At 39.1% G+C, this 14,103-nt stretch overlaps 1 protein-coding gene across 2 annotated transcripts in view; it reads left to right on the top strand.

The window, feature by feature from the left end:
* AMPH (amphiphysin) overlaps nucleotides 1-14,103 on the top strand; it is a 129,883-nt gene that overhangs the window by 114,169 nt on the left and 1,611 nt on the right. For both annotated transcript variants that reach the window (XM_084510094.1, XM_084510093.1), the window contains 4 exons: nucleotides 4,038-4,094; nucleotides 7,572-7,718; nucleotides 9,623-9,889; nucleotides 11,680-11,781. In XM_084510094.1, the coding sequence (XP_084366220.1) occupies nucleotides 4,038-4,094; nucleotides 7,572-7,718; nucleotides 9,623-9,889; nucleotides 11,680-11,781 (573 nt within the window). The remainder of the gene's footprint in view (nucleotides 1-4,037; nucleotides 4,095-7,571; nucleotides 7,719-9,622; nucleotides 9,890-11,679; nucleotides 11,782-14,103) is intronic.

Raw genomic sequence — 14,103 nt, forward strand, 5'->3', positions numbered from 1 at the left:
TTGTGTGTGTGTGTTTGTTTTCTTTTGTTATTTATGAAGTTGTCCTTACTAATTTGGGAGAGATATCTGGGAAAATAAGTTAAAGCATTTATTTAAAAAAAAAAAAAGTCATTCTTCATTTGGCTCTGAGGGGTTGTTATTTCAAGCAGTGCTTTCCAGGACTCACAAAAAAGAGCTCTGAAGGTTAGAATTAACAACAAATGTGATCAAAGCTAAGGAAAAGTACAGTGTTTCAAAAGATGAAAACATGTCATTTCTCAATAGCAGTTCCACATTCATTTACTTAATGAGTGATGGTTTACTTATAAATTGGAGTTGTAAAATATTAATAGATGTTTTCCTGATAGGAATCTTTTATTGGTCTTAGTAATTTCCAGATTGTAGTCACAGCCACTAATCAGTTTAATTTTTCTGTAGCAAATTTTCTGTCAAATCACATTAACCCATAGAACTTATGGCATGCATTGTTTGTTGTAAGAACTTTGTAGTAAATTTATTGGTAGGGCTTTAATTTAAATTGAAGAGAGGGTAGTCTAGGGGATAAGGTACCATTCCCTGCTCAGGATTTGGGTTCCTTTACTTTCTGTTTCGTAGTCTGCCCAAACAATATTGCCAAAACTCTTACAAGAGTTCATCAGAGTTGCTGTATGAGGTATTATTACATGTTCTTGTTCCTTTAGAACAAATACCATTTCTATTAGTTAATGGCAACAGTTGATCCTTATTTTGGTGGGGGGGACAAAATGTTAGGTAACTAAAGGACCAGAATCACCGTGTGCACCAGAACAACTGAAGCCAGCCATAGTAAAAAGTTCTTCTTGCATGGACTTTTGCACGCATTTGCACACATTTCCTTATTTCCACTGTATCCCCAAAGGCAGACATAAAATCCAAAGGATAAAGGATATAATGCATTAACCGCAGATTGATTTCTTTTCAAATAATAATACCCGTATCACCACATCAATTTTTTACATTCAAACAAAGATGATAAGTGTACGGTATAACAAAGAGAAAGATTAGCAAGTCTTGTTATTTCCCTTTCTTATTCTCATTCATGGGAAACTCAACACCCGGAGTTCACAGCTCTGCTCAGAGATCAGCTTTTTTATTTCCTTATGCTCATTAGTTTGGAAAGAGCCTTTCTGTGCTTTGAGTCTGATGCTTGTCTGGACTCTGATGTTCTCCCATTAAAGCACTCAGACACTCAGCTAAATACTGTGGTTTTCAAATCTGTGTGTAGGCACATATGAAACTGCCTTCTGATAAATTCTTTGCAGGCACTGAAAAAGTACAGCACAGGCCCAGAAAGAGTCTCCAGCTTAGAGGGTATCCAGTTATGGTTGAATCCCACTCTAGGTACAATTTGTGGAACCCAAATGGCAGAGCATGTAATTTGGGAGAGCAGTCCAATGGTCAGATATAGAAGAGTGCTCATCTGTGTCCAAATTCGGAGCTTGCAGCTAAGTACATGTACAAGATTGGCGTGTGAGGCCATTGAAAAATATATGGCCTCCAAAAATGAGAGGGAACTGATGTAGAACAGTGTTCTTCTTTTGAGATGTGCAGAAGCAGATTTTACTCTATTAAGGGAATTGGGGTGTTACTTACCTCAGACTTTTTTTAGTCTTCCCATTTACTAGGCTGTCATGCCTTAAAAATGGTACAGTTCCTGCTACCATGCCTCCCTTTTCTAACTCCCAGCTTACAGCTAATCAAAAGAGCAATGCAGCTAATTTGACAAGTGCAAAATAATCCTTAGGAAGCAGGGCAATTCCCCTTACTTTTCCTTTTCCTACCATAACTGCATTCAGTTATCCTGAAAAACAGTTGTCATTTGAAAATACAGGTATGTACGTGTCAGATTTTACGAAGAAGCCCAAAGTACTGCTCTGAGCTTGGCTGATGGGATTCTTACAAGAGAATACCACTAGGTTATTATTAAGAGAAGGACAGGGACTGGCACATTCTTGATCATAAAGTGCAGAATGATGCTCATTTCTGAAGGCAAATTGACTTGTAAATACAGATGATGGGAAAAATTCAGCACTTTTTTTTTGTAGCAAAAATAGGGAAAGTGTTTATCTATCAACTTCCCATTGGACATATGGCTTTTATGGGTAATAAAAACATATGTGTATGTGTCTTCTGTAAAAAAAAAAGAAAGAAAAAAAAAAAGGAAAGAAAAGAAAAAAAAGAGCAAGACTTCTGTGGGTAATTATATGCATTCATGCATTGCTAGTAAGAAATATGTATTTTGCAGTTGATATATATATATATATTTTTTTTAAGACCCTCTATAATCTCTTTCAAACTTACTGCAAAAAACAGGACTTTGTGGCAGAGGTTTGACAGCTTCAAACAAAAATTAATGATTTGGAAAAAAAAAAAAAAAGTTATATAACAGTGTAATTTTAACAGGATAAAGCTATGAGAGGTTTCCATGGTAACGTTGCTGTCAGCAGCTGCCTTGCCCTGGCATCTGGACACGGTTGGGGTTTATGAGGTGACTGCAGGCAATACTAGAAGATTAGATTAGAAAAAACATGAGTGATGTGAAGTTTGGATGTAACTCAGCATCCTCTTATTAAAAAAGGAACATGTAAGCATTTCAGCTGAAACTTCTAGAAATGTTGGAGTGACCATTGCAGGCATGTGGAGGCAGTTGGCTGAAGCCTGAATACTTGAGGTCTAACTAATTTCTGATCACTAAAGTGAGTCCAAGCAGTTCAAGTTACTGTGTTCTCACATAGGTTTGCATAATTTGTCTTCACCCTTACAGGTCTTCTGAAAAATCTGACATAGCTGTGTTTGCAAAACAGCCTCAAAATTTATTAGCAAAGTAGATTTCTCTAAGGCAGCTTTGATCTACTTCTCCTTAGAAAAGCATCTTTAGAAATCAGTCCTGAATTTTGGCAATTTTGATAGTTTGTTGACCTTACTAGACCTACACTTGTTGATCTAGGTGGAATAATAGCCAAAACTGAATCCAAGCCCAAGCAGAAGAAGCGTTGTTGCTGGTTAAATCCCTACATGCTGCAGTAGAATTGGAAACCAGCAAGGTCACAGCTGTCCCACAGAGTTTGGGAATAATAGTGCCTGTTTTTCCTCATTTCCGAAACTTGGAACTCATGCAGTTTTACGGCTTCTCTGAGAAGGAACCTGATGTTAGATACCATCTGTGCTGTAAAAAGCATTATTTGGGGGGAGCCCATTACTGCTCAGTGCAGCTGTGATCCCTTGAACATCTACATGGGTGTCAGATTTAGAAAGCCACTGACACATGTCTAATTTTTGGATGTCAGGCACCTACTGTATGTATCACTTAATATGGACCAAAAGAAAGGCAATTCTGAAAAAAAAAAAGATGAACTTTGTGACCCATCTTTTGAGCAATCCCTTTAAATGAGTTGCAGTCCAACATATGTAGAAGAAGTGCTTTAGAAAGTTTACCTGGGAAGTCTGGTGAGTTTCAGGGGAAGCACCAGGTTATAATGAGAACAGTGTGACTCTTGGGTGAGAGAAATTTGAGGCTGATGGAAAACTGCAAGGTCAGCCGTGTTGTGGGTTGCTGGTTATTAAAAATTCTTCCAAAATACAAATACTGATAACAAAAATAAATTAAATTGTCTTTAGCACTTCCAGCACAGTGGCAATGATATAAGTAAAAGGCTTTATTTCTTTATTTCTTTTTCTTTTTCTTTTTCTTTTTCTTTTTCTTTTTCTTTTTCTTTTTCTTTTTCTTTTTCTTTTTCTTTTTCTTTTTCTTTTTCTTTTTCTTTTTCTTTTTCTTTTTCTTTTTCTTTTTCTTTTTCTTTTTCTTTTTTTTTTTTAGCCTACAGCTACTTTTAATTCAGATGATATCTGACAGCAAGAATCTTTCTACTTGCTGTATTCTATCCCATATTTAGTTCCCACCATTCATTTCATTGCATCCCATACATGCTATGCCTTCATTGAGCTTGATTAATGCCTATTTCTCTGCAGCCATTCCCTCAGCATGAGTAAGGTGATGACCATATTTCCTCTTTATGCAGGACAGTGTGGAGGCAGGGGATAAAGAGACAACTGGAGTTGCTGAGAAAGAGAGCGAGGTACATATGAAGAACATCAGGAGTGTGGCTGTGCTTTAATATCTTCAAGAGAAGTGTGGCAAAAATATATATTTGTCATTTGCATGTTATCAGTATGCAGCCAATACAATGCAACTGTGACCCAGCTGTGGCATCAGAACAACTCTCACTCAGAGCAGGACCTACCTTACAAACTGCTTGTTGCAGCAGTATAGAATGATAAATATCTCAGGACAGCTTTATGAAAGACTCTATGACATACTGAATTTCTCTGTAGCTGGGCATGCATGAAATCTAATGGTTGCGTTTTGCTTGTACTTCTTCAGAGGTGATAAAACAAGTCACTCTGAAGCCTTTTACACTAAAGCAATTCAATAACATGTTCAAATGTACACAGAGAGCAGCACAGGAGGAAGGCTACATACTAAATGCAGGAAGAGAAGTAGAGTTTGAGAAAGAAATCTGGCATTAGCCCTGCTGGAATCTCGTATATTTATGTGGCTCCAGGCTCCCCCAGTGTTACTGGGAAGTGAGGCTTGCTGCCAGCAGCTGTCCCTCCCGAGCAGCACAGTTCTGAGTCAGGATGAGGCCCTACTGCCAGGGGCTGGCTTTTCCCCAGTGACCCGCAACACTGACTCACTGGTACTGTACTCCTCGCAGTCCTGACGCACCCACGTAGAAATCAGTAGAATTACTCTGGCAGGAATGTACGGGACAGAGGTGGTAGGTCAAGCCCAGTTGCTGTGGCTCTTGGTGTGGACACAGTGCAAGAGTGTCTGCATTGCTTCTCTAGCATTGGCTTATTGCTCCCAACAGCTCTGGTCCCAGACGAAATTCCTTGCCATCCCTTGATCACCAAGGCTAAGTCTTTGAAATGTATCTCTCCCCAGTTTTCCAATGCACTTCCTTGTAAAGTCAAGAAAGTCAAGGTCTTTTCTCTGGTAAGTTTGACCCTGTGTGCTGTTTGAAGGAGCAGTATTGCTGAATGCAGAAGAGCTCCTGTCAGGCATCAAGCTATTTGCTAAACTGATATCCTGGCTCCAGTGGAGGATGGTCCCTCTGATGATGTACCTTTCATAACTGATTCTTTGGTATTCCCCAAAAAGTCTTCCAAGGGTTTGCAAGCAATTGATATGTTCCCTAAAGCATGATGACTAGTTCTTCTTGGCTTTATGTTAGCTGGCTTAGCTGTAATTATGACTAATTGTCATAAAAATTACCCGGTCCTTTTCTGAACCCAGCCATGGAGTTAGATCTTCAGCTTTGGAAAATCAGCATTGCTCAGTGAGCTCCTCCCACAGCCCCCCAGCTGCAGACTCGGTAGCCCTCCTTCTCCTCTTCCTGGCCTCATTCTTGCTGCTGCCAAATCTGTGGCATTGTACTGAGCTGACAGTGCTGTTAATTAGTGGAAATCCAACTGCATGGATCAGCTACTTGTTGGGTAAAGAAGCATTCACTTTTACTGCAGTTAAATCCAAGTGGTTCTTTTATCACAGCCCTCATTATGTTAGATGTCCTGAATTCTGTGGACTGAATCGCCTCTTTTTCCTTTTTCCTTTCTTTTAATATTAATCAAAAATATTTGAGGCTGATAGTGAGTTTCATTCTGTGTTAGTACACATGAGATTTTGTAAAAGCTTCTTCTAATCATCTAGCTGTCTTTGTTTTTGTATTCTAAGGCACAAGAATTAATGATTGCGCAGTTGTGAGCTGTGGTATGCATTCAGCGTGTTACAGCTACAGGCTGTGAGAGTGTCACCCTCTTGGTGCAGACTATTTGAGAGCTGATTCATGTAAATTAGAATTCTCCTCCTTTGTGAAATAAAATGGGCTATACAAATCCAATAAATAAAAAAGAAGCATTGATCCTAATCACAACAGACAGCAAGATCGATTTCTGCAGCATGCTGTTAGAAGTGCATGGTATAAAATCAATCTGACATGCACTCTGTTCTCCCTGTTACATACTAGTCTCTTCCAGGGCTTTCACATCGACCGTTTATTTGAATATCTTCCTGGGTCAAGACTGCTAAAATTGGCAATACTATGAGAGACAGGCTTGCATACCTTACAAGTCACAGGAGATGCCAATGTTTGCCCCTGTCTTTCGATGTTACTTCTGTTTATGACAGAGCATCCTTCACCAGCAGACTTCCTAGTTCAAGCTAAAAGCTGGTCTGGTAATTTCTACAAAACACTGTAGTATTTTCTGCCTTCAAGGACTCCAGAAGAATTTGTCACATTAACTAATAGCAATCAATAGGAGTGGTGCTCAATATTAGGTATTGCTAAAAAAAACAATGTCTGAAGAATGCCCATGAACAATTGCAGGCAGTTCAAGTTCAGTTCAGGTAGCTGAATTAGTCTCATCCATGAAGGGAAGATCAAGCTGAAGAAACAAGGAGCAGCAGACTGTTAACTGAAGATTGGAGACATTTCTGCTAAATGTAGATTGACATAGGTACCTAGAAAACAGTTTTTCTTCAGTGTTAAAAATTCCATACTGAAGTTAACTGGATTAACAGAATGTGTTTCATAATTTACCTTCACCCTCCAACCTCTAGAATGAATCCAGTATAAATACACTTCCAATACTGTTAACATATGCCAGTATGTACCAATACAAATGTTAGGTTGATAAACAAATTATAGCAATAGTATCTGCTGGATGATGGATTTAACACTGATCTACAGGAAGGTACTTTTCTATCCACCTTTCAACAACTGGAACGAAACACATTCACTTTTCGGCATGGACTCATGACAAATGATTCAGTCATATCCAACCTGCTTGGGCCTTTATTCATGTTTGGTTTTGTTTTATACTGACCTGTATACAGATATGTACAGTTATTTTTTCTCATATCTGATGACATCTGAAGATTTCTGATCTTTATCCATCTGTAGAATATATTTGCTTCTGCTTATGTAGCCCAAATTGCAAGTAGAAAGGAGTCTATAATTAAGGCAATGTTCTCGAAGCCAGCCCAGGTCTAGAGGTAGGTGATAGCAGCTGGAGAAGACTTGTAGCCTGTTCCTAAGAACATGCTTTTCTTACAGAATGTAGCTTGGAAGCAATTAAGCCTTGAGATTGCAGTCACATAACTGTTTCAGAGGATAATGGAAGGAGCACGTTTTATTTGCATATCTTATCAGATAGAAGATCTGATAAGAAAAATACAAGTCTTGACAAACTTTAACTACACTAATAGCACCTGTGGACTCTGCTAAATGTTCACAGTGAGGTTTCTTAAATGTCTCTCTCCCACTTGTTAATCAACCTCACTGTACATACAAGCTTACCCTTATGCTCCCTGCACAGCACATCAGGCACGGGATGGCAGCCTCCCACGCTGCTTTCCCCCATACGTCAGGGGAAACCCCATGGAACCAAAGCCATGGGTTGGCAATGCCAAAGGAGGTCACAGAGCAGGGGATATCTCCAGCTGATATCCACAACTTGTGTCCTGAAAGGTTTCTCCTTCCTGTTATTCACAGGTGGTAACTGCAGTGGAAGGGACAGCAGCAGCAGAAGACAGTCTGACAGTGGCAGCAGGAGCTGGTGACGGTGCTGTCACTGAAAAGGAGGCTGTTGCTGAAGGTGAAGAACCTCAGGGAGAAGAAAAGGAGGCTGATGCATCTCAGGTAACTCATGCTGCTACATGGGAGAGTGTTAGAGGAATTGGCCCAGATCCAGCATCCTGACACAGGCAAGGCTGCTGCAGCTCTGTACGTCCAGATCCAATGAGTAGTGAGGCTGAGCATGTATTCCTCGTCAGTACACAGACAGAGCACACATATACACCACGTATATACTTGTGTACACCACCAGCCCCAGAAATTGCAGATATGCACAGAGTACAAATACGAATGGAACTGGCAGTCTCATCCTGCTCCCCTCACCAGCTGAGCAGGGTGGAGGCCTACCAGGGAGAAGATGTATATATTCTCATATACATGCTGCTTTTGGATCCCACTCTCACCACTTGCTTTCATCTGGGTGTTCAATCCCTCAAGGCAGCAACCCTGCTCCAGTTGCTGGTACACACCTTTGCACATGGACATAAATACACGTGTCCACAGATGGAGCTGGCCAGGACTCCTCTGGTCACCAGTAACCAACTGGTCACTGGCACAGGGGCTGTGACACCAATACATGGATATTACAGAGCCTTCGCCCTGGAGAAGAGTTAGCATGGAATTTAATGAGAAGATACAACAAACCATGTTCATCAGGTACAGGGCACAGCCACACATTCAAACCATCCACTATTTACATGCATGTCCCACACTAATTCTTCCCTAGATCACCTAGATCCACCCCTATCCCCGACTTTGCTTTCTCCCCTAAATATACCATAGGAAGTCTTGTGCAATAATATGTTCCCCATATTATTGTCACACCTGGATACTCAGGCTGAGGCTGCCATTGGACAGATCCCTTCTGAGTCCTCAATTTGTGCTCCCACCTGTCCTGGTGCCCCTGTGCTTCTCTGGGAGATGGACCCTCAGTGGGTTGACGACTCCTGTAATAGGCCTGAAAGCAGCCTGTGCAAAGTATTATTTGGGTTCCCCCTCTTGGTATTGATCCTGTGCTCCTCTGTGAGCATGTGGATAAGCTTTATCACGTAGCCTAATGGTGTTCAGGGCTTTCTTTGGAAAAACAGAGAAAGTTATGGACTTTTTTTTTGTTATTTTTTGTCTCCCAGTGTCAGGTCCTATCAGTAGAATTACTTTGGTTTTGGTAAATCAAGGTGGTCAAAATATGTATCTGCATCTGTCTTGGTGTTTTTTCTTATTCGATCTCTGAGGAGCTGGGGAACAGCTACTAGAGCAGACCCTGCAGCTGGGCAGACAATTGCCACCTTCTGTCATCTCACGTTGTATTTCTTCTGTGCACCAGAGAAAGATATCTCACAGAAGAGTAGTGAACATATACTTCTCAGCTTGGATGCTCCAAAAAGTTTCATTAAATGCTTTTTGTCCTAAGCTGCATTATTGGTCAGATGCTAGCTTTCTCTGCTTCCCATTATATTGCTGTAAAGCAGAAGAAATCCCCTCAGTCCATCAAAGTAAAAGGTCATGTTTTCCTCTTTCACCACCTTTATATCACTATTATCCTGCTGATTTGAATTTCAGAAAAAAACATAGGACAGTGACTCATGGAAATGGTGGCATTATCCAAGCACACCTAAAGAACAGGCACAAAGAGAAAGTTCTGATAATTTCAGTGCACATTGAAAATGAAACCCAAACTACCTGCAGAGAGTTTTTATTATTTTCCACAACAATTTATATTAATACAGCAAGTAGACTTAGGAGAAATAAGGGGAGATGGTGAAAATTAAAGAGAAGGGATATACTCCTTTGTATTTCTGCATAAGTGCGGTTTTCTGTCTTTATGTAAGAATCCACTCTACAGTGAAGAAAGAAATCCCCCTATTTGCTCTCTGCAATAGGTAAACAACTGTGTTTTCCAACTTGAAATAAAGTAATAAATACTCTACTGTTGCCTTTTGTTGTTATTTTCTTTGTTTGTTTTTCCCTAGGAAAAGGTCAGCAGCATCCCTTCAGTAGTAATAGAGCCAGCATCAAACAATGAAGGGGAGGGAGAAGAACACGAAGTTGTCATGAATGAGTCCAAAGATGTTTCAGCAGAGTTAGACACTCAGGGCACTGACAGTTCTCCCAGTGAAACTTCTCAAGTTGGAAGTGAGCAGAAACCCACTGAAGAAATCCAGGCTGCACCTTCTCAAGATCAGGTTGTTTCATCAGAAGACGCAGCTTCTGCCATGCCACCCGGCTTTCTCTTTAAGGTCAGCTTGTTCATTCTTCTTTTAGACATCCCTTCAGATCTAGCTTCTGCATCTGAAAGTGCAAACATTGTGATGTTTTTCTGAGGCCAAAAGATGCTTAGTTTCCCAGCCACATGTATGCACATACACACACACAGACAAACACAACTTTTTGGTTGTGTTGTCTCCATATGAAAAATTTGAGAAAATATATTTTCTGCACACATTTTTTTGGGGGTATTTCATTATGTAGCTGTAGGATGTGCAGGAGTACTCCTTTCATCTCACCAAATTACTACTGTCAGTGAATATATTGAGTAAAAGTCCATTGCTACAGATTTATTCAGCACTATTGCATGATCATATGTTAATTATATCAGAAAAGGCATTTTTTTTCCTGACTGAGAATCTATAATAGAAGTTCTGGCTCTATTGAAATCTATGGGACTTCTATAAATCATTGTAATGAAGCTAAAGTGTAATTTTATGACGTTAGTAATATTATACTTATAAACTGTTAGGGTAATCAAACAAAAGTTTAATGAGGCATGAGAGAAATTCTCTCCTTAGCTGGCAAGACCCACAGGGTTTCCTGGTTCACAAGGTTCTTTGATAATTCTTCTCACTTCAGCATCACTAAGCAGGAGGAAAGCTCCTTGAGGATGGATGAACTTTACATGCTTCCTATTATCTTTGCATACTTCAGACTAATTAGTCCCATAGCACTACAACAGTATGCTATTCTTCCTTATCTATTCTCATTGCTCAGTGTTTTCAGCAAACTTTGAGAATAGCATTAAGGTTAGGGTGACCAGTATTGTGCAGTTTTGACTCAAACATGCTGACATAGTTCATCTTTTGTTTTTCATCACACTCCCTTGGGTCAGGCATAAATAAGGAGAAGCAGAATATATGCCTGCCATCTGGTTCTTGATGCCATTTCCTTTCATTATTGCAGAGCTGCTATGGAACTGGTCGTGCCTTTGAGAAAACTAGGGTAGCATTTCTCTTAAGGAGGTACTATAGAACTATTTAGTTAAAAGGATCTGTTCTCAACAGCGTAATGACCCCACCAATGTATTCATAATCACCGCTTTGAAAGACAGATAGTTTTGGTATTCCCATCTGCCAGTTAATGGGAGTTCTTTCCAGGACAAACATAAGGTAGGGTTCCCACTACTCGCCTCTTTAATTGTCTATTGAAATTGGTGCCATACCTCTCACTCCAGTTTCCACGGATGTTTATGGCAAGAATAATATCTAGTGGCCAGAGCAAGTGAGGGGCTGAAATAATAGTACCAGGGAGTCTTTTCCAAGCTTATTAGCAAAATCCTGACATCTTTCTCTCAGACCTAGTGATGATAGTGGGGAATGTTCCTTACACAGAAGTTCCTTACACAGAAGGAGTAAGGTCACAGGACTTGTCCAAGAGGCAGTACTTGTGGGGTTTCGCAGTATCATCTGTCCCTGAGATATACTATGACCTTGTGAAAGAATGTCAGATATCTCTCAGGAAGATTTACCTAAGCTTCCTTCATCTGTTTCTGAAATTATGAATAGAAACTTTAATGTGAAATGATGTTAACATTAACAATACCTATCATACCTATTTATGGCCATGCTTCCATAAAGAATGGGGAGTTAAAAAATAAATATTATTATTTATTTATTGAGGGGTTATTAGTTATTTACTTATTGGGGAGTTAAAAAAAATAAATAAATGAAAGAGTGCATTAATCTTCCTTTTTTTTTTTCTTTTCCCACTGTCTCCGTTTTGATCATGTCTATGTGTTTGGTATTATTTTCTTTAGGTTGAAGTTCTACATGATTTTGAGGCAGCTAACAGTGATGAACTTAATTTAAAACGAGGAGATATTGTACTAGTAATTCCTTCTGAGACCACAGCTGATCAGGTAAAAACATGATTATTTCACTTATTTATGTTTTTCTTTTTTTTTTTTTTTTTTTTTTTTTTCTCACAGATTATAGTTGATAGGAAATGTTAATTCAAAATGTCACTGCTGTTAGAAAACATGAACATTCTAATTTTGTTTTTGTACTTAGTTTCATTTGAGACTAACCAGTATAGATGACTATGGTTAAAGTCCCAGATACAGAACATGGTCCAACCACAACATATTTTTGCTAGGGCTTTTTTATGCTACTTTGTAGCAAATTTTATACAGGCATACATGCACACATAGACTTAAAACAGAAGGTGACTTATGAATTGTGCATTGTGTTGCTATCATCTTGTCTTAATGTTGAAGCAGAACTGGTTAGATGGTCCCCACATATTCAGACTGTTTATGTGGGGCTTTGGATAAATAATACACATTTGCCCAAAGACTGGCCACTGAGACTGCTACAACTGTGCTGTCCTTCAGCCAAGTTACAGGGAGGTGCTCCTCTCTGTGCTCTGTACCTCCAAAGCTAATTCTGGAAACCTCACAAAGAAGTGTTCTTGAACTGCATTGGTGATCACCTTGTCTTTGATAAAAGAACCCAATGGTTTAATTTCAATTAAGTAATTCCATTTTGTTTTAACCATGCATTTCCAGTGAATTTTTAAACAATTTCATTCCACATATTGAACTGAATTGCAGTGAATTGATTTTTGACTACTGCTTTAAAAGAAGACCATCCACTTAGTACCAGCCACTCCATGGGCATCTGCTTGTGCCAGAAGTGTCAGTGAAAAGTCTCCCACTGAACTGGGGACTGGGAGGTAGGGTACTGAACCCTGCTTGCTGAGGTAGCTAAGAGCTCTGCTCTGAATGAAGAACATTTCTTAAAAGAGGTTTAAATACTAACTCCACAAGCACATATTTGGAGAGCTGGAGAGTGTATTTGAAATTGGTTTGATGCCTGATGATGTGAAAAGGTAGGTTATAACCAGTGTTCAGGTTCTCAGCTGAGCTTTCTTCTGATACAAGAGACAAATAATTGTTTTGTTTTAGTTTGTTTTAATTTCTGAATAAAAGATAAAGATTTTTTCTTTCAGTAGGGTGCTCTGTTCTTCTATAGGGGTAGATTCTGTTATCCTTACACAAATTATGCTGCACAGTACCACATGGGCAGTTCAACTGATTTAATTATCAGTATCTGCAGAATAGAACACTGCAGGATAAGGATATCAGAATCTTTTTCTTTATCTTCAAGCATTTTTTCTTGGGATGTTTTGTATTAATTGTGCTTAATCTTCACTTAGTGAATCCATTAAGTATCTTTTTCTCTTGTGGTGTGCATCCAAATCCCATTAGCATTAATTGGAGTAATTGTGTGCAGTGATGAAGAAAATAAACCTTTATGCATTCATGTTTCTGAGACCATTCTGTTCCTATCTTTATTACTTAGTACATATTTGCCCTTCATGTTTAACATCACCATAAAACTCAATATTTTTGTCTTTTACCAAATACTTTGTTGATTCATATGTAGTATTTTTATCTTATTCTTTTTTTCTCCTATAAAATTGACCTGTCTAAAACCATAATTCTTATATAGCTGGTGACATCAGCATTCCCTGCTCAAAACTAACCAGTCCCACCCGGTGGCTTCAATTTTTCCATTATTATTGAGTTGGAATTATTATCCATTAAAACTGTGCAGTCCTTAGTAGAATGTACTCTGGCCATGCTAGAAAACTGTAGTTCCTCTCTCTCAGATAATCTGTGTGCTTTAAAAACATGTCCCCAGTTATTCCATCTCCTTGTGTACTTTCTGTACATTAGTAATATGGCAGCATTATAAATTTCCTGCTAATCATCACTTTGCTCTGGCTCCTGTTCTTAAAATGAACAAAGCATGGAGTCAGTGTGATGAAAATAGAATCATAGAATCATAGAATATCCTGAGTTGGAAGAGACCCGTAAGGATCATCAAGACCAACTCCTGGCACCGCACAGGTCTGCCCAAAAGTTTAGACCATGTGACTAAGTGCACTAAATAGGTTGATCACTTCATAAAAATACTGAATGGATTTTATTCCAGGTAAAATTGATAGCATGTCAGAGAACCCAGCACTCTCCAATAAGAAATCTCTCTTTAAATTGATGATGATTTGGATTGCAATTTTGCATGTCAAGTTCTGGTTTAGGCTGAAGTTTACAGGAATTTTTGGAAAAGCAGTTGAGTATCAACTGACTTTGAGTTTCTAGGGACAGTAATAGCAGAAGATACAAGAATTGTTATTTCTTCTGACTGCCAATATATGAATGAGACAAAAGAACCCT

The sequence above is a fragment of the Aythya ferina genome, assembly GCF_964211825.1.
Source record: "Aythya ferina genome assembly, chromosome: 2".
Classification (NCBI taxonomy): domain Eukaryota; kingdom Metazoa; phylum Chordata; class Aves; order Anseriformes; family Anatidae; genus Aythya; species Aythya ferina.